At 56.5% G+C, this 17755-nt stretch overlaps 2 protein-coding genes across 8 annotated transcripts; both read left to right on the forward strand.

Moving 5' to 3' along the window:
• The first annotated feature begins 177 nt into the window (after positions 1-177).
• On the forward strand, positions 178-6651 carry Gjc2 (gap junction protein gamma 2). Of its 3 annotated transcripts, none has more exons than XM_063232835.1 (2): positions 178-588; positions 4780-6651. In XM_063232835.1, exon 2 carries the CDS (start codon positions 4811-4813, stop codon positions 6026-6028), a length of 1218 nt encoding a protein of 405 aa, XP_063088905.1. In that variant the 5' UTR covers positions 178-588; positions 4780-4810; the 3' UTR covers positions 6029-6651. The 3 variants fall into 3 exon arrangements, with proteins under 3 accessions (XP_063088905.1, XP_005006996.1, XP_063088904.1); XM_005006939.3 differs by having other exon boundaries at positions 4792-6651; XM_063232834.1 differs by lacking the exon at positions 178-588 and adding an exon at positions 3550-4678 and having other exon boundaries at positions 4792-6651.
• Positions 6652-9538: 2887 nt separating this feature from the next.
• Iba57 (iron-sulfur cluster assembly factor IBA57) lies at positions 9539-15806 on the forward strand. Of its 5 annotated transcripts, none has more exons than XM_005006940.4 (3): positions 9539-9940; positions 11705-12045; positions 12131-15806. In XM_005006940.4, the coding sequence occupies exons 1-3, from the start codon at positions 9585-9587 to the stop codon at positions 12520-12522; spliced, it is 1089 nt and encodes a 362-aa protein (XP_005006997.1). In that variant the 5' UTR covers positions 9539-9584; the 3' UTR covers positions 12523-15806. The 5 variants fall into 5 exon arrangements, with proteins under 5 accessions (XP_005006997.1, XP_003477183.1, XP_063088906.1 ...); XM_003477135.5 differs by having other exon boundaries at positions 9540-9925; XM_063232836.1 differs by lacking the exon at positions 9539-9940 and adding an exon at positions 9947-10231.
• Positions 15807-17755: the final 1949 nt, after the last annotated feature.

Raw genomic sequence — 17755 nt, forward strand, 5'->3', positions numbered from 1 at the left:
TTGAGGCTTAGTCCTCAGTAGGGCGGGAGACACAGTGCTCTGTGCCCCTCCTTGCTGTCCATGGTTGCTGCTCATAGAGCACATCCTGTAGGGACCAGGCACCTGGGAGGTCCCCTGGGCTGCCTCCTTGCTCCTGTGCTGGTAGATGCCTCAGGCCACAGGCAGTAGTAGGCCAAAGTTGGAGCCATACACCCTTGCTGGGGTTGTAGGGTGTGTGTCCAGGACCACCCACTGTGGGGAAGGTATTGGCTTGGGGGGATGATCCAGGTGCAGATAACTGGGAGACAGATGTCCTCAGTCATCCCAAGGGTCAGGTGGATGGAGAGGGAAGGCCAGAGGACAAGGAGGGAAGACCTGGAACAGCTTCTATTCCCTGTTGCTCCAGCCACATGGGACAATCAGGGATTCAGACCCCAGGCCCAGCAGTGAACAATGGGGCTCTTGAAGGCCCGTCCCCCACCCCCTATTGTGCTTGGTGGCGAGAGCTGGCCTTGGCCCTGGCCTCACATCTCATGAGGGCCAAGAGGACCAGCAGAGTCCAGCCTGCAGGAGGAGGGGTCCCAAGACTTGTTTCCTGGCCTAGAGAAGGTAGGGGCTGTATGGAACCCCCAGCTTTACCCTTGCTCTAGGGAGACGTGACCTGGAACTGTGCTCAGTGCAGCTCCACCAGGCCTCTAGGGGTTCTGAGGACATCATGGGCAGAGAGGGACATGGGGTCCCTAGGTCAGTGAGACATGTCTTGGCTGGCCAGCAGGGATGTTCATTGTGTCCCCAGCAGCTGGGGCAGGGGACACTGAGGTACTTGTCCTTGCCTGCTGTGCCCCAGCTACAAGCCTGCACTGAGCAGCTAAGTCTGGCGGCAGAGCAGGCCTGTCACTGTTACTGGTGTGAAGCCGTGTGGCTGTGCTTCTGAGGCACAGGTTGTCACAGCAGGCAGCGGGAAGAGCAGGGATACTGCCAGCACAGTGCCCTCCCTAGTGGCCTGAGAAGGGCCCAGCAGGCGGGGGGGGGGGCTTTTCCTGCCTTGGTTGCCTCCCCCAGCCCTACCCTCTAGAAGCCCTGGGAGGGAAGGGACTCTGGTGAGGGTCCTGCACCATGCCTGAGCTTGCAGGAGCCCTGGGGGCAGCTGCCAAAGACCAGTTCCACTTTACAGGTTCAGGTGCCAGCTGCCCAGTTGTCCAGAGTCATGGGCCTGTGTATTCTCCCACCTCCCATCTCCAAGGATGTGCCTTAAGTTCCCAGGATCCCACCAGAGGGAGCAGGAAGGCGGGGTGAGGAGGGAGGCTGAAATGGGGTCCGTTGTATGCAGTGTAGTGAGGCAGCCTAGAGAACCAATGGGCAGTGACCACGGACCTAGCTTAAGGTCCCCAGGCCTGAGGTCAGGTGCTGAGGGCTCAGGCTGTTGCCTCTTACTGGGTAGTCAGGAAGTTCCTGGTGGAGGTGGGTGGCTAGGCAGAGGGCAAATGTCGTGGGCGACAGCTGTGACCTTGCTCTAATATGCTTTCCTGGGGTTGGGGGAGGGCCTGTGCTCCAGACAGGGCCAGGATCCAAGTACAGTTTGGCAGAGACTAAGGTTCCATTATTTTCTGGCCCTATGTGATGAGTTGAGCCCTGGATGCCCTGCTGGCTCTGGGCAGATAGAAAAGGATGCCCCTGGGTGGTAGGTGGGATCCTTGCTCAGGCCCAGGGCAGGCAGGGTCTTACAGTCTCCACCCCTGAAGGACTGGGCTGCCTGGTCACCTCAACACCCACAGGTAGCCATGCCACTCACTAATGGGCTACAGGTGCCAGCTTGCTTTCTGCTCCCAGCAGACAGGCCCCTGCTCAGTTCTGTCACAGGGAGATTCTGGGCCAGTGTCACTGTGGGGTATACATGGTACATGGCCAGGGTAAACACAGAGGGTCCCTGCAGCCACCCCTTCTCAGACCTGGTGGACGATAGCAATGCTTGTGCTTTACCATAACTCTGGGATCCCTAAGTCCTGTCCAGGCCACCCTGAGTGTGGCTGGACCTGCCTGCTCCCTAAGTCCTGTCCAGGCCACCCTGAGTGTGGCTGGACCTGCCTGCTCCTCTGAGGAAACGCCAGCTGTCAGGCTTGCAGATTCCCGGGGTAAACACTCCTTTATGGCTGACTCTCATGAAGCACGCAGTGAGGGAGATGTACGAAGCTCCAGCTGACTGCCCTGGGTAACCTGTCACATGGACACATGCAGGCAGTCTCGGCCACAGCTGCGCGAGCCTGCCTCTGGAGCTGTGGTCCCAGGGCTGGCCGGGCAAAGCCCAGATCCATGCCCTGCACCCAGCTGCCTCCCCTGTAGTAAGGCTGAGTGTTAGGGTTCTCGGTATAGCTTCAGGTTTTTGTGCAAGAACCCCTATTGGGCACTGCTCTGGTGAGATTGCCAGTGCTCATGGGTTTCAGAAAGACCTCAGGGCACAAAGCCAATTCAGACTGCCTAGGTAGCACTGCCTGGCTGCTGACCTGGTCACCCCCTGTCCCATGTGCCTTCCCTCTGAACCCAGCCTATGGAAGAACTCACAGTCCTGCACTGGTATGTCTCCTCTGCAGTGTGGGGCTCTACCTCCTCACTGACCCCCCAAGTTACATCCAGCCCTTAGCCTGTAAGCTGCCACGGGGGCTCCCTGTCAGCCTCATGTTCTCATCACTCTCGGGCGTGTGCCTGTTCTTGGGAGTGCATGTATCCCTGGGTACAGGTGACCTGGGGTGAGCACGCACACATGCAGCCTGTGGTGTCCTCTTGTCTCCTCCTTGCTCTGGCTCACAGCCCTCAGGGCCTCCTCCAGTGGACCACAGGTCTCCATATCCTGTGGTCTCCAGGTCTCCCGCACATGTTCTCTGGGAAACTGGCAGGCAGGACATGAGCTCACACTTGTGTCTCCACTATGACCTGTCATCCCTGCAGCAGCTTGCTACAGGGACAGGGCAGCACTGGGAGCTAGCCTTACCCAGTGGGGCAGCTCTTGAGCAGACCTGAGGGGCCTGGCACACTGGTGTGCACAGACATGCTTGCATGTAGGAATATGTGGTGTGCAGAGAGGCGAGGGAGGGCACCTTGCTGAGGGGTGGCGTAAGGCAGCCCCTCCCAGTATATGTGTGTGGATCCAAGCTCCTAGAGCAGGACCTGAACAACTGAGACCTGAGGGCAGTGATGGCACAGGCCCTGCTGTGCAGGAGCAGGGTGGCTGCACCTTTGGCTTGCTGCTAACCTGAGTGCGGGGTGGGCAGTCTCACATGCGGAGCTACCCACGGTGGGTAGGCATTTGGGTCTGACACTCAGCTTTCGGGCCCTGGCAGACACCCACTTACTACGGGGGAGGCAGCTGGGTGCAGGGCATGGATCTGGGCTTTGCCCGGCCAGCCCTGGGACCACAGCTCCAGAGGCAGGCTCGCGCAGCTGTGGCCGAGACTGCCTGCATGTGTCCATGTGACAGGTTACCCAGGGCAGTCAGCTGGAGCTTCGTACATCTCCCTCACTGCGTGCTTCATGAGAGTCAGCCATAAAGGAGTGTTTACCCCGGGAATCTGCAAGCCTGACAGCTGGCGTTTCCTCAGAGGAGCAGGCAGGTCCAGGGGCCTCTATGCTTGCCGGGCCTGCCAGCAGCAGAAGGATGCAGTGGGCCAAAGGCTAAGCACTGCCAGTCTGTATGTGAAGGTGCAGGCTGTGTGCCCATGTGGGAGTGCATGTGGGGCTGTGAGTGTGCATACATGTTATATGCAAGACTGCATGTCTTTTATACCACACATATGAATGTGGCCTTTACATCTGTACACAGGTATGTACCTGCAAATGCTTATGTGAGCATGTATGCACATGGTGTGCATCTGAATTCAGATGTTTCTGTCAGTGCCAAGTGTGTATAGGTCTGCTTACTCGTGCCAAGAGGGTCTGTGCAAGTGTGTAATGGTGTTTTTGCATTGTACGTATGTGAGCACACATGTGGGTGTGCATCTGTACAGACATGCACAGGAAGGTTACATCTGTGTGTGACCCCAAGGGGGCTGCACAGATGTGAGGAAGCAGGGTTGCTTCCTCAGGAACCTGGGTTGCCCTGTTTTCCTCTGGTGTGTCAGGGCCCCAGATACATAAAAGGCAGAGCTCATGGCTCCGGCTGTTGGCCCCACACCTGCTGCTGCTGCTGCTGCTGCTACTGCCGCTGCTACTGCCGCTACTGCCACTACTTCCCAGGCCAGTCCAAGGGAGGGCAGAAGGACACTGTCGTGGTTTTGGGGCTTCTGCCCCACAGCTACCCAGGAGCATGTACCGGCATCTAGGTGAATAAGGCAAGATGGCATCAGGGAGCTGTAGAAGCCTATGCTGGGCACATGCCTGCTGGGGCCTAGCTGGCCTGGGCTGTGGCTAGTAGAGTGTCCCAGCTGCCTGCTGCCTCCCAGACACGGTCCTGGAGTGGGACTACACAAGGAGGGCAAGCTGTGGGCTGCAGTGGTGGAGGCAACCTAGTGGCAAGGAGCTCCTAGAGGATAGGGTGGTTCAGGAGGCAGAGGCCCCTGAGCTGCTGTGCAAGGTGTGAGGAGGGGCTGCTGCGCAGGGTGGGGCCAGTCTGTGTCCCCTCGGCCGAGGGGGCAGCCATATGCTTTCCTGCTGGAGAAGGCAATGCCCCAGCTGCCTTCCAGGACTGGCACTCGGAGCCCTCAGTCAGGTAGGTGCTCCCTGGTAGAGGAGGCCAGGAGAAAGGCCAAGAGCAGGTTTGGGGCTGCTTTGGTAGGCCGGGGTGTACAAATAGGAGGTCATGTTGACCAGATCTGTGTGCAGGTCCCCCACGCCCGCGCCCATGACCAACATGAGCTGGAGCTTCCTGACGCGGCTGCTGGAGGAGATTCACAACCACTCCACCTTCGTGGGCAAGGTTTGGCTCACCGTGCTGGTGGTCTTCCGCATCGTGCTCACGGCCGTGGGTGGAGAGTCCATCTACTCTGATGAGCAGGCCAAGTTCACCTGCAACACACGGCAGCCAGGCTGTGACAACGTCTGCTATGATGCCTTTGCGCCGCTGTCGCACGTGCGTTTCTGGGTTTTCCAGATTGTGGTCATCTCCACGCCGTCGGTGCTCTACTTGGGCTATGCAGTGCACCGTCTGGCACGCGCCTCAGAACAGGAGCGCAAGCGCGCACTGCGCCGCCACCCAGCTCCCCGTCGAGTGGCCCCGCCGGGCTGGCCTGAGCCGGGCGAGGCAGAGCCCATGCTGGGGTTAGGCACTGGCGAGGACAACGAGGAAGAGGAGGAGGAGGAGCCCGTGGCACCCGGAGCAGAGGACAAGACGGGTGCTGGAGACGCAGTGGGGGCAGTGGGGCCCGGGGTGCAGCACGACGGCCGGCGGCGCATCCAGCGCGAGGGCTTGATGCGTGCGTACGTGGCTCAACTGGCGGCGCGCGCGGCGCTGGAGGTGGCCTTTCTGCTGGGCCAGTACCTGCTATACGGTTTCGCAGTGCGTCCGTCCTTCGCGTGTGGCCGCTGGCCCTGCCCGCATGTGGTGGACTGTTTCGTGTCCCGGCCCACTGAGAAGACGGTCTTCCTGCTGGTCATGTACGTGGTCAGCTGCCTCTGCCTGCTGCTCAACCTCTGCGAGATGGCGCACTTGGGCCTGGGCAGCGCGCAGGATGCCGTGCGCGTGCGCCGCGGTCCCGCGGTGTCTGCAACCACCTCGCCCCCGGCCCCGCCACGCCCTGCTCCCTGCGCCCTCGAGCTTGGTGCCCCAGGCCCAGCCTGCCCGCCCGACTACAGCCTGGTGGTGCGTGCGGTCGACCCAAGCCTGGCGCAGCTGGGGTTGCGGACACTGCGGGACCCCGACCACGACCACGACAGCCCTCCCTGCGCCGGGCTTAGCGCCGCCTCCCGGGGGCCCCCGAGGGCGGGCGCCCCAGCATCGGGCTCTGGTAGCAACGCATCGGGTTCGGGGGGCGCCATGGGCGACCGTAGCCGCAAGCCCAAGGCAGGTTCAGAGCAGGGCAGCGGGGGCAGCAGGGACGGCAAAACCACTGTGTGGATCTGAGCATGGCATGCGTGGGCTGCTTGTGTCCCTACCGTGATCCCCAGGGCTGTGCAGAGCTGGGGCCCAGGATGACCAGCAGCCTCTCCAGGAACATCCTGAGCCAGAATGAGCCTTGGGGATTCCCACTGCAGGTCACCTGCCCGTCGTCACACCTCATTGCAGCTTTCCAGGCAGGACACCTGGGCCGGTCAGGTCACTAGTGAGGGACTGTGCTGTCCCCGCCCACTCCCTATAACAATAGATCAGTTTCTCTGCAAAACAGTCCCCCTTTCCCCTCGCCCCACTCCGTTCAGCACAGCAGGGTAACCTGATCTTCCTTACCAGGAAAGGGAAGCCCAGGCAGGCCAGGCCAATTGGAGGCCTTTGCACCCAGCAAGCACTGGAGACTCAGCAAGCACCAAGAGTGAGCCAGGGCTGAAGAGGACCGCACCTTCTTTGATTTACCCATTGTGCTGGAACATCTATGTGCCTTGTGGTATGGACAGCCATAGTGGTGGTCAGGATCTCTGGCTTTGGCGCTGCAGGGCCAGGGCTCTCGGAGCTGCTTATGGCTTCTGGCCCTTCCTGATGCAGAGCTAGCTTCAGATGAGGAAGGGAAATAAAGCCAACTTTGTTTACACAGAGTATGTGCATATGCCTAGTGTCTGAATGGGAATCAGCTCCTTGATGTGCCAACTATCTGTGCCTATGTGTGGCAGTGGGTTCCTGCATACATGTGGGCAAACAGGTGTGACATGTGTCCCCTTCTGGCCACCAGGGGACACAGTTCAGCTCCAGGCTGGCTGAAGCCCTCTCCTCAGGGACAGACTGGACAGCCCACAGACCAAGTCCCTGAAAGTCACCAGACTGGATGGTGCCACTCAGTGCCAGGAAGTGCCCTGGGTGGGGCACACAGATGTCAAGGAGACAAAGACCAGCCAGGCCCAAGGTCAGTCCAATGTTCAGGGGCACAGGTACTCTGCCCAGCACTGGAAGTATTAGGACACTGGAAGGGTTGGCTATGAGGGACATGGAGGAAGGCTAGGGGGAGACCAGTTACTCTAGGCCAGGAGTCACCCCAGTGAAGGCCCCATGTAACTCCCTGGGCTGCAACCCCTCCCCACTCCCAGTCTGTGCCTTGGGGCCAAGCCCTTTGGAGTGCCAAGTCCAACCTCTGATCCTGTGGAATGCCAGCTGCAAGCTGAGGGCCACTTACCTGCTCTCTGGCCCAGGAAGCCAGAGATGGCAGTGAGGGAAGGGCAGCCTGAGAGTGAAGGCAGATCCTGAGCCAGAGTAATGTCTCTTCAACTGGGGGTTATGGCCAGCGCCTGCCAGGAAAGAGCCCTTCAATCTGTATCTGAACTCTGAGGCTGGAGGAGCTGCTGCTGGGGCAGTGAGAGTACTCTGCCAGGAGGTATGATGGCCAGCCATGCCTAGTGACCAGGCACCTGTGTGTTCTCCTCAGCTCTTTCCTGATTGGATGAGGCCCATGTTGGGCTTTCCTCAGACCATTCATTCAAATGCCAATCTCATGGGGAATGACCCACATGCACCCAAGAATGTTTTTAAAAATTTTTAACTGACACATGATGTTGCATGTTCATAAGGTACAGTGTGATGACCAGGGAGTTTTACAGTGGTAATGAACCAGCCATTCCATTTCCTTACACAGTCACTCTGTCTCTGCACTAGCAGCTAAGTGGCTTCCTTTAACACAATCCATTGCTGTGAGCTGCAGGGCAAGGTCTGTCAGATACCTGGGTGCCCATGGCCCTGTGCTGTGCAGAGTGGCCAGTTTTTTGAGAAGCCCAACAATGGATGAGACTGATGGCAACGGGACAGGGAGAAACCAGCACACAGGATCTGAATCTGTCTGTTTCATATCAATCATGCTGGTGGGCCCCGTCCATAGCAGGGCATAGCCTTCTTGTCTCAGCTCCATCTGTTTCCATGGCCTCAGCCAATTGGCTGCTGCTCATGGGACTTTGTAGAGGGCTGGGGTGAGGGACCATGTTCAAAGATACCCCAGAAAAGGGGGGAAGCCCCATGGAGAGAAAAACAGGAAACCCTGGGAGGTAGGGTCTTGGACCCCCAGCCAGCCCATTTCCATCCTCTGTCTGCTGTGCTCCAGGCCTTGTAGGAAGTTGCTGAGGACAAGAGGCCTCTACAGCCTGCCAAGTCCCCTCTCCCTCATGGAGGCAGTGACCCAGGCCCCAAGCTTTGTACTGGTGGCTACAGGGCCACTGGAGATGGTGCTGGTAGGGTTGCTGCAATAGGTCCAGGACGTCTCTCCCGGAGGGGAGTGAGTCACTGACAGAGTGAATGTGGGGCTGAGCTCCATTTCCTCTCATTTGAGCCTATCAGCATTTAAGCAGCCTGTTACATTCCTCCAGCACAGGGTGGTTACCTGGCCTTCTTGCCAGATGGTCTGCAGGGGTGAGGGTGGGGAGTCAAATTCTTTCCCTGACCAGGGTTGGGCTGATGTGAGACTGGAGGAATGCAACCTTGCCCTGTGGACATAAGAGATCACCCTCTGGCCCAAAGAGAGGAAGAAGCAGCCTGCCAGGACTGCACATTCCAGCGCCCCGACTGGGGGCCACTAGGAAGGAAGGGCACTGAGGGTTAGGAACCTCTGGGGGCTCCTGGCCTGGCCTCTGTCCAAATACAGGCCAGGCCAATGGGGAAGGGTCCAGAGCCAGCTAAGGCCTTCAGACAGGCAGGAAGGGCCCAGAAGGCCTGTGCACGGGCTGGGGCCCAATGACAGCCGAGGAGCCAACATACAGTCTTTTTTTGTGAGAGCTACCTCTGGTCTTCAACTGTCCAAAGTTAACAGCCTCTAGTGCATGGAAAGCCCAGCCTTAGCCCACGGGGATGATAGTAAGCTGTGACAGAGTCTTTGGCTAGTGTATGCACACTTATAAACCAGCTGCCCGAGGGGCTGAGGCAGGAGGGTCACAACATGCACAAAGCCAGGCTGGGTACTTAATGAGACTCTGACTCAAGAAATAAAGAGCTGGGGAGGTAGCTCAATGGTAGGGCGCATGCCTAGCATATGCAAGGCTTGAGGTTTCATCCACAATACTGGACACCCTCCCCCCCAAAAAATTCTAGTTTTAGCAAGAACCCTGTAGAGTTAGTGTACTCAGAATGCCCCATTCGACTCCCAAGCCATTGGGGCTCCTCGGGCTCACCCCAGCCACCAGGAGCCTCCAGCACAGATCCACCCAAACGCCCTCATTTTCCACATACGCATCCCACCAGCTCCTGGGCCAGGGAATCCCACTGTATGTACTGTTCTCCTGTGCCAACCACCAGGGCCCTGGATAGAGGCTTCTTTAGCATCATCTTCAATCCCACCCACCGCCTGGTGCTCAGGGTCACAGACAGGCCCTTCTAAGCTGCAGGGTACCCGTAGAGAGCCTGAGGCCTGAGGCCCGCAGGGCAGGGACAGGTGGCTCTGTCCACCAACCCTTCCGCCCACTTTGCCCCGCCCCCGCTCCTCCCACTTCTTAATGTCGGCGGCCCCCACCAGGGGCCGCTGTGCCGCCTGCTCTGCGTCGTTTCAGTAGTGCTCAAGATGGCGGCTGCGACGCTGCTGCGAGGCGCAACTGTGGGCCCTGCCGGCCTGGCCTGGCGCTGGCAGCTTCACGCGGCTCTGAGGAACTATCTGTCCCACGGCTCCAGATGTTTAGGGGGCGCCTCCGCGGACGGAGCGACTTGGACCTGCTTCCCGCTACACGAGCGCGCCCTGCTGCGCGTGCGCGGCCCAGACGTGGCGCCTTTCCTGCAGGGTCTACTGACCAATGAGCTGCCGCTTCCGGGTCCTGCCGCTAGCGCGGTCCCGCCTCCCGCGCGTGCGACCTATGCGCACTTTCTGAACGTGCAGGGGCGCACGCTCTATGACGTCATTGTATACCGGTTAGTGGAGATGGGGTGCGTCCCCGAGGGGGGCCCGAAGCAGGGCTGGGAACGGGCGGTGGGAGGGCTCCTGGAAGACCAACCCTCCCCACGCAGAGGCTCCCAGTGGAAGTCGCCAGGGACCGGCCAAGGACTTGCACACAAAGATGCTGAGTGACCTCACGGCGGGTACTTTCCGGCAAGCTCCCTCGGCCCTGTCACCTTGCCTCAGTGCGTGCCTCCAGGAGCCGCGTGCAAGCCCGTCTCCTAGTGAGGCTACACCGGCCGTGTCTGGTGTTGTGTTGTCATCGCCACATGGTCTCCCGGGTATCTCGTTTTAATCTGTGGAGTTTGCCTCTCTGAGGCAGTGAAGCCGTACAGGAGGAGCTAGGCGTCATTTGCTGTTTTGTAGTCGTTCGGGTCTCCTTGCTGTAGTGGGGTGCGGGTGGACTTAGCGTTCTTTGGTTCTCTCCCCAGGGTGGGCCTTGTGCCCACTGCACACCCGGGTTTAGCGCAGGTCTCCAGATCTCGGCACTGAGGATGGAGCAGCTGTGATCTCTGGAGGGTGAAGGCTGGTGGGTCCCCTGACCAGCCCAGCTACCTTCCTGGCACTTTGTTCCAAGTGAAGGATTGCAAGCGTTGGACTAACCAGATCCTTTGAATCTTTTCTGCCCTTGGGCGCCTCGGAACTGCCTGCTGTCCTTGCCGGGTCCTTGGCAGGATATATGGACCTTAGGCCTTGGCTGCCTGGTCTTCTTGCTCCTCCAGCTCCCTAGAGCCCCCAGCTTCTGCCCCTGGTCAGGGTCCTGTGTGGTGGGGTCTCCTCCTGGAAGCCCAAGTAGGTGGAGGCTGTGTATCCCTTACCTTCATGGGCAGGTGGCACCCTGGGCTCAGGCTCTGTGGGCTAGGAGCAGATGCTCCAGGTAGAGTGAGGTTAGATCGAACTCCTGGCTTGTGGTGCCCTCCCTCCTGTCAGTCCATCATAATTACTTTTCTCTCCTTGCTGACACTCACAGGGGATAAGGTTCAGTCCACAGTCAGCTGGCTCCTGGGCAGAGGGAGTTTGCAGAGAAGGAGAATTCATGCCTAGTGGAAGACCATTTTTTCTGGCTCTTTTATACTCTTTCTAGGGTGCTAGAGTTAGGATGGTGCTAAACCAGTCAGTGAGCCAATCACATACCCGTAATCCCAGCACCACACACTAGATCCAGCCACTTCTGCAAGTCTCATCCTCCCCCCCACCCCCCACAATGACTGCAGGAGGCTTTAGGGGACATCCAGACACAGTCATGATGCAGCCACTCTTGCCCAAGGCTTGCTCCAGGTGGGGCTGCAGGGCTCTGAGAAGAGAATGGTGACTTTAGTGTATGTGTATCACATCCCAGGCTTTCATAGCTTTAGCATTGCGCTGAGCTACTTAGGAATACTTGAAAAGACAGTGTATCTTTACCGAATGGGTACAGACTTCTTGCCATTATTCTGAAACAATATAGTTAAGCAACAGTTTATCTGATGTTCCAGTGTGTTAGGAATTGTAAGTGATGTGGCCATGAGTTGACCCAATGTACAGGAGGATGTATATAAACCCAGGGCAGATGCTATAACATTGTGTGTAAAGGACTTGAGCAGGGCCCATCCCACGGAGGGCAACCACAAAGGACAACCACATTAAGGTGTCACTTTGCCAAGGATCTAAAGTTCAGGTGTGATTCGGAGTCCTGTGCCCTGGGGACACTGACATACACTGGGGACCCCATGACCACTGTGTCCCTCACACTCCCATGTCATCTCTCTTTGCAGGCTTCCTGAGTGTGTGCCTGAGTCCCCCAGCTTCCTTTTGGAGTGTGACCGCACCTCACTGGACACCCTGCCCCAGCACCTGGCACTGTACCGGATCCGACGTAAGGTTAAGGTGGAACCGTGGCCTGAGTGCTGCGTGTGGGCTGTGCTGCCTGCTGTTGCCTGGGCTGGCCAGGCAGTGTCTTTGCAGGAGAGGGCTGAGGCCACCAGCATCCTGACCCGAGACCCCCGGACAGTGTGCATGGGCTGGCGGCTCCTCACACAAGACACAGGCCCAGACCTAGTACCTGGTTCCATGTTGGGGGACCCCCGGGATTACCATGCACACCGATACCAGCAAGGTATGGTAGCAGTGTGGCAGTGGGAAAGGACAGGACAGGTCACCTATGCCAGTGCCCTCACCTCTGGTGTCCTTCGTTCCCACAGGTGTCCCTGAGGGGGTCCGTGACCTGCCCCCAGGCATAGCCCTACCCCTGGAGTCCAACCTGGTCTTCATGAATGGTGTGAGCTTCACAAAGGGCTGCTACATTGGCCAGGAACTAACTGCACGCACCCACCACATGGGTGTCATCCGCAAGCGCCTCTTCCCTGTGCATCTGGCTGGCCACCTCCCGGCTGGGGGCATTAGGCCTGGCACCCCAGTGCTGACCGAGTCGGGACAGGCTGCCGGCAAGTTCAGGGCTGGACAGGGGGCCCTCGGGCTGGCCCTGCTGCGCATGGAGAAAATCAAGGGACCCCTCCACATTAAGACCCCTGAGAGAGACCCAGTGGCTGTCACTGTGTCTGTGCCAGACTGGTGGCCCACAGCCACCAAGTAGCCTGGATGACCTCAGCTCCTACTGGCCATAGGTCCCTCTGCTGTGCACTGCCTGGAGAGGTGCCCACATGTTGGCCCATGTTGTGCCTTGCACTCTCTGCCCGGGAGGGCTGTGGTTGTGGATGTAGCGAAGAGCCCAAGCCTCCTGCATGCCCACTGACTCCTCTTTGTCTGGCTCAGCAGTCCCTACCTGTCCCCCACTTAGAGGGCGGTAGGCGGAAGGGTTGGCAGGCTAGGGAGACAGTGGAGGTCATTGTTTTGGTCATGCATAGGTGGAAATACATCTGGGGTGGGACTTGTGTGGTCATTGTGAATGGGGACTCAGATCCTGCCGATTGGACATCTGTGCCCTTCCTGAGTGCCCTGTGCCCTTCTGTCTGCTCTGTCCTGGGCCCCTGCTCACCACTGTGCCTTCCTCATGGAGCTAGTGGGGATTCTACTGGGCTCGCAGTGCTGATGGGGTTGCTGTGCACTCTGCAAGATACCCATCCTTCCCAGAGTGACTATTAAAGTGTGTCCACGAGCAGCTCCTTCAAAGGCCAGGTGTCATTTCTGGCCTGATCTGGTAGCCCAGACCCAGGAACCGCTCTTGCTGGGAGCAAGGACAGCAGGTGACCCTGAGCTGTCCTGTGCGGGGCAGGGGCCCTGTGGTCTTAGTGCCCATGTGGCCTGGGGACACACCAAATTCCAGCAGCTAGGGTGGGAGAGGAGGTTTAGAGAGGTGTCCCGACCATCTGGGCTGGGGTAGGAGGTGGAAGACAGCAGCCCCCTCCTTGGAGACCCCAGCCTCCTCACTGGGTCTGCATGCAGGTGGCTAGGCTGAGCCTGAAGTCCCACAGGAGAGGAGGAGCGCAGGGAAGGGGGAGAGAGGGGAGCTGGGCCCCAGGCAGCGTGGGTAGTGCAGAAGGCATCAAACCAAGGAGAGACGTTGAAGTAGGATGGAAAAGAGTCAAGGAAAATTGTAATATTAAAACTACTTTTAAAGAAAAACTGCTACTTCAGGACATGAAAGTTACTCTTACTTTTCTGCCTCTAAAAGGAGTTCCTAAGCCCCATGGGCAGGCCTGGGGTGCCAGCAAATCTCAGCTTCAAGCTTACATGAACTGTGTGCATTTTAACACAACCCATGCAGGTCAGAAGCAGAGTGGACCAGAACACCTGGGGGCCACCCTGAGCCTTCAAACAGACCCCCAGCCCTCTGTGCGAGCACTTCACAGATCCTGCTTGATAAACTGTTGATGTCTGTCTGAAGGTTCCTTTCTAGGACAATCCACACACTGTAGGCAAATGAGCCTAGGTTCCAGCCTGCACTTTGGCAGCCCCTTGAGCCCTGTCCTGGGACAGTGGATGATGACAAAGGAGGTGAGCCCTGTGCCTGGCTCAGTGGAACCAAGCACTTTGCCTCTGGGAATTCAGTGTCTTGCCTGCTGGCCAGGGGCCACAGGACCAACCAGCAATGCTTGCTTTGCCTGGCCTGTGAGTGGGAGGGGACAGGTGTGTGGGGAGCATGTACCCCCCTCACTGTCCCTGGTCACCGGCCTTCATGTTGTCACCCTGCCCAGAGCCTTGCTGGGACACCTAGGGGCCAGGCCAGGCGGGCAGCTCCTCTGTGTGATGCGTCCTGCCAGCTGGGGGTGGACCTGTGTGCACACGCATGCCTGTGCCTTCTGTGATGTAGGGAACCTTTAGTTATGAAAGCAGATGGCATCAAATCATAAGCTATGTGTCTATAAAACCAGAGGGGCCTGAGTACCACATGGTGGGCACACAGTCGGCAGTGCATTGCCTGTTGCTGACTGTGGATGTCCAAGTGACCCCAAACTACCAGAGTGCTTTCTGTGACGAATGTGCCCAGGACCTCACCCTGACCTGACCTTGGGTGACCTCAGATGACCTGTGGCTGACCAGTCATCCTGCAATGAAGTGAGCATGCTCCCTAGTGCAAGTGTGGCTGCTGGGGTGGTCCATGGTGTGGATGGAATCAAAGGTCCTGTGCATGCCGAGAAGCACTCGAGCGCTGACCCGCACCCCAGCCCTCCTTTTTATCTGGTTGGCAGAGTGAATGTTGGGCTGGCGTGTACTTGAGGGAGGGGTCTGCTTGGGCCAATACTTTCAGGGTTCCTGTCTTTAATTTTTGTAGTGTTGTAGTCAGGATTTACAAGGGAAAAATTTCATACAGGACACAATTTATAGGATTCCTTTATAATTAACCAAAAAGTCAAATGCAAAAGAGTATGGGAGATCTGTCCACACACTAGAGACCCAAAGAATTCAGCTGAAGGTCTGGACCCCACAGCAATGTCCCTACAAGATCCTGGCTTTCATGGCAGTGTCCTCCAGGAGTCCAGATGGAAGCCTACAGCCCACAATGTCTAATTTGAATCTGTATCAAGGATCTGCTCTGGGGAGGCCCAAAGTTCAGAGGTGGAAGCTGGAAAGTCTGCGCCAGGAGGATGAAGGATCTGTCCTGGAGGAGGAAGTGATGCTCAAAATAAGTATCAGAGTTCCCCCTAAGAGACCCATAGCCATCCTCAACCAACCGAGCTCCTCTTGACAATGAAAACAGCTGAGTTCCTATCAGGAAGCCAGCATGAAAGCTCCTCCAGGAGACTCAACAGCACACCATCTTCCCCTCCAGTTCTCTCTTTATGCTGTTGGCAGTGATCCTGAGGTGAGCCCACTATACCCAGCACCATGCAGACTCAGTTCAGCCAGGTTCCGAGTTGACCATTAGTGATCTGTCTCATGGGGATGACATTAACTTGGGCTGGGCACCAGTTGTGCTGAGAGGAACAAGTGGTTCTCCTCTGTGTTCTCTTGATGGCAAAGATGTGCCAGCTGAGCAGGGGTGGCAGGGACTCTATGGGTGACAGGCATTAAGATTGAGGCATGTGGGCAGAGGCTGGCCAGGAGTTGTGTGTTCTGTGTCCCACTGCATGGCAAACCAAGAATACTAGTGTACTGTGCATCTCAGAGCAGCTACGAGAGACAAATGTGTTATCACATGTTTTCTATGTATTTGCTTCCTTCTGTCTAAAGATCTCGTGTATGCATGCATGTATTGGTGCATATTAGTGTCACATGGGGATATGTTTGCTCTGAATGTCCTCCACATGGAAGTCGTACGTGTTGAGGGATGGACATGCAGCGTTCCAGTTGGACTTGATCAGCCCACATGGTATCAAAACATTGTGACCCATAAATACCTGCAATTATTGGGTGTCCTTTAAAATAAAAGACTTCATTATAAATTTTAATTAAAAATAAATACAATAGTAAATCCTATCTGGAGTTGAGCACTGGTGTACTTTTCACTGATCCCTTGATGTCCTGTCCACCAACTCACTGGGTGGTGACAGCCAGTAATATAAACTGCGCAGCACATCCTGCAGCAGTGGCTCTGAGCTGAGGAGCTGTGGGGGACAGTCATATGTGGCAGGAAGAGGAGGGCGTGATGGGGCTGTGGCAGCTGGCATGTGAGGTACCTGTTGCCTTGGGTTTGTGAGCAGGTGGGTGAAGGGCATCAGCAGACAGGCACCACCCCAGGGCTTCTGGCCCAGGCATGGGATTGGTGGGGCTGCAGGTGTAACCCTGTACAGTGGATCTTGCCTTGCTGTGTGTTTGCCTGCTCAGGGGGACCCAAGGGAGCTTTTTTTTTTTCTTTTTTCTTTTTTTTTTGTCTTTTTCATTTTTACCGGTACCAGGGATCGAACTCACGACTGCCTGCTTGCAAGGCAGGTGCTTATGCCACTGAGCTAAATCCCCAGCCCCAAGGGAGCTTTTCATAGGTGCAGTCCCAACGTTAAAGAACACAGGTGTGCAAGACATCGGGTATAATAGCAGGCAGCCTGGAGTAGATCAGAGAGCCAGAGTAAGAGCCACCTGCATCTTTATCATATGATTCTCATACAGGTTATTATATCATGTTTACAGTCTCACATGGTGCTGTAACCAGTACGTGCGTGTTTACCTGTGCTAAGTCATAGTTATGTAACTGTATTCCACCGTGCACTGCACTAGACAAGCAGGGCATGTCTTTAGGTGTCCTGAGACCCCCTGAGCTTTGAAGCATCTGAGTGGTTCTTCACACTGTGATTGAAGTTGTAACAGATGATACAGTACCCCATGACTGTCTACTATCCATTGAGGAAACTCCACCAATGGCAACAGTCCTCATCAGGTTCCCTCAGATTTAATTGTATTTCCATGAGTTTAGTTGTATGCATTTTAAGTAAATTAAATAATTGTTGCTGGGGATTTAGCAATAATGGGCTCAAGCCCTTGTCTGGTAAGCACAAGGTCATTAATTCAATCCTTGGTATCAAAAAATTATTATTACAAAGATTATTAGGGTTTGGACCCAGGCCTTGGGCATGCCAAGCACAGCTGTATGACTGAGGTTGGCCTCCAGCCCTATGCAAGACTTAAGAGCATTTTATTGTATTTATTTATTTATTTATTTTGGTGCCAGTGATTGAACTCATGATCTCGCACTTGCCAGGCAGGCACTTAAGCCACTGAGCTAAATCTCCAGCCTTTAAGAACATTTTAGCGCCAGGTGTGGTGGCTCACGCCTGTAACCCCAGCACTGAGGAGGCTGAAGTGGGAGGATCATTGAGAGTTCGAGACCAGCCTGGGCTACAAAGTGAGCTCCAGGCCAGCCTGAACTGCATAGGAAGATCCCCGTCTCAAAAAAGCCAAAAAAAAAAAAAAAAAAAAAAAAAAAAAAAAAAAAAACATTTTAAAAGGCTTATTTATGTACGTGCTTGGCAGTGCTGGGATACAAATCCAGGCCCTCAAGCATGCTAGGCAAGCATTCTACCACCGAGTAATACTATCCAGTGTCACTGCTGACAGACACATCACCACCATCCCCCTCTGCAGCCCTGCATGATGTTCCAATACATGAGGACAAAGTGCCTGACCTAGTCAGAGCCAGCAGACCACGCCATAGCCACACAGGAGGGCTGAGCTCTGGCTGCCAGTGCAGTGGGCAGCCACACTGAACACCAACACGTGTTTCAGAGCGGCTAAGAGAGAGGTCCACCTGCTGTGCCTGCTCAGATGATGATGGTTCTGTGTGTGGCCATGAATCTTCCCTTGTGACAGAATCCTCAAAGCCTTGCCCTACTCCTGACCTGCTCTCCACTTCTCAGATGTTGTCCCTCCAAAATGCTCCCCGAAAGGACTTGAGTGCATGGTGACCTTCCAGGTGCTCGTGTTTTGGGGTCAGC

Source organism: Cavia porcellus, unplaced genomic scaffold (assembly GCF_034190915.1).
Source record: "Cavia porcellus strain 051 isolate PalLab524CR breed Dunkin Hartley unplaced genomic scaffold, mCavPor4.1 scaffold_21, whole genome shotgun sequence".
NCBI lineage: Eukaryota > Metazoa > Chordata > Mammalia > Rodentia > Caviidae > Cavia > Cavia porcellus.

Bases quoted from the DNA above. Each gene is read 5' to 3' on its own strand.
- Gjc2 (XM_063232835.1), top strand. From the start codon at position 4,811: ATGACCAACATGAGCTGGAGCTTCCTGACGCGGCTGCTGGAGGAGATT.
- Iba57 (XM_005006940.4), top strand. From the start codon at position 9,585: ATGGCGGCTGCGACGCTGCTGCGAGGCGCAACTGTGGGCCCTGCCGGC. The intron at 9,941-11,704 runs GTGCGTCCCCGA...CTCTCTTTGCAG, and splicing joins TACCGGTTAGTGGAGATGGG to GCTTCCTGAGTGTGTGCCTG. The intron at 12,046-12,130 runs GTATGGTAGCAG...TCGTTCCCACAG, and splicing joins TGCACACCGATACCAGCAAG to GTGTCCCTGAGGGGGTCCGT.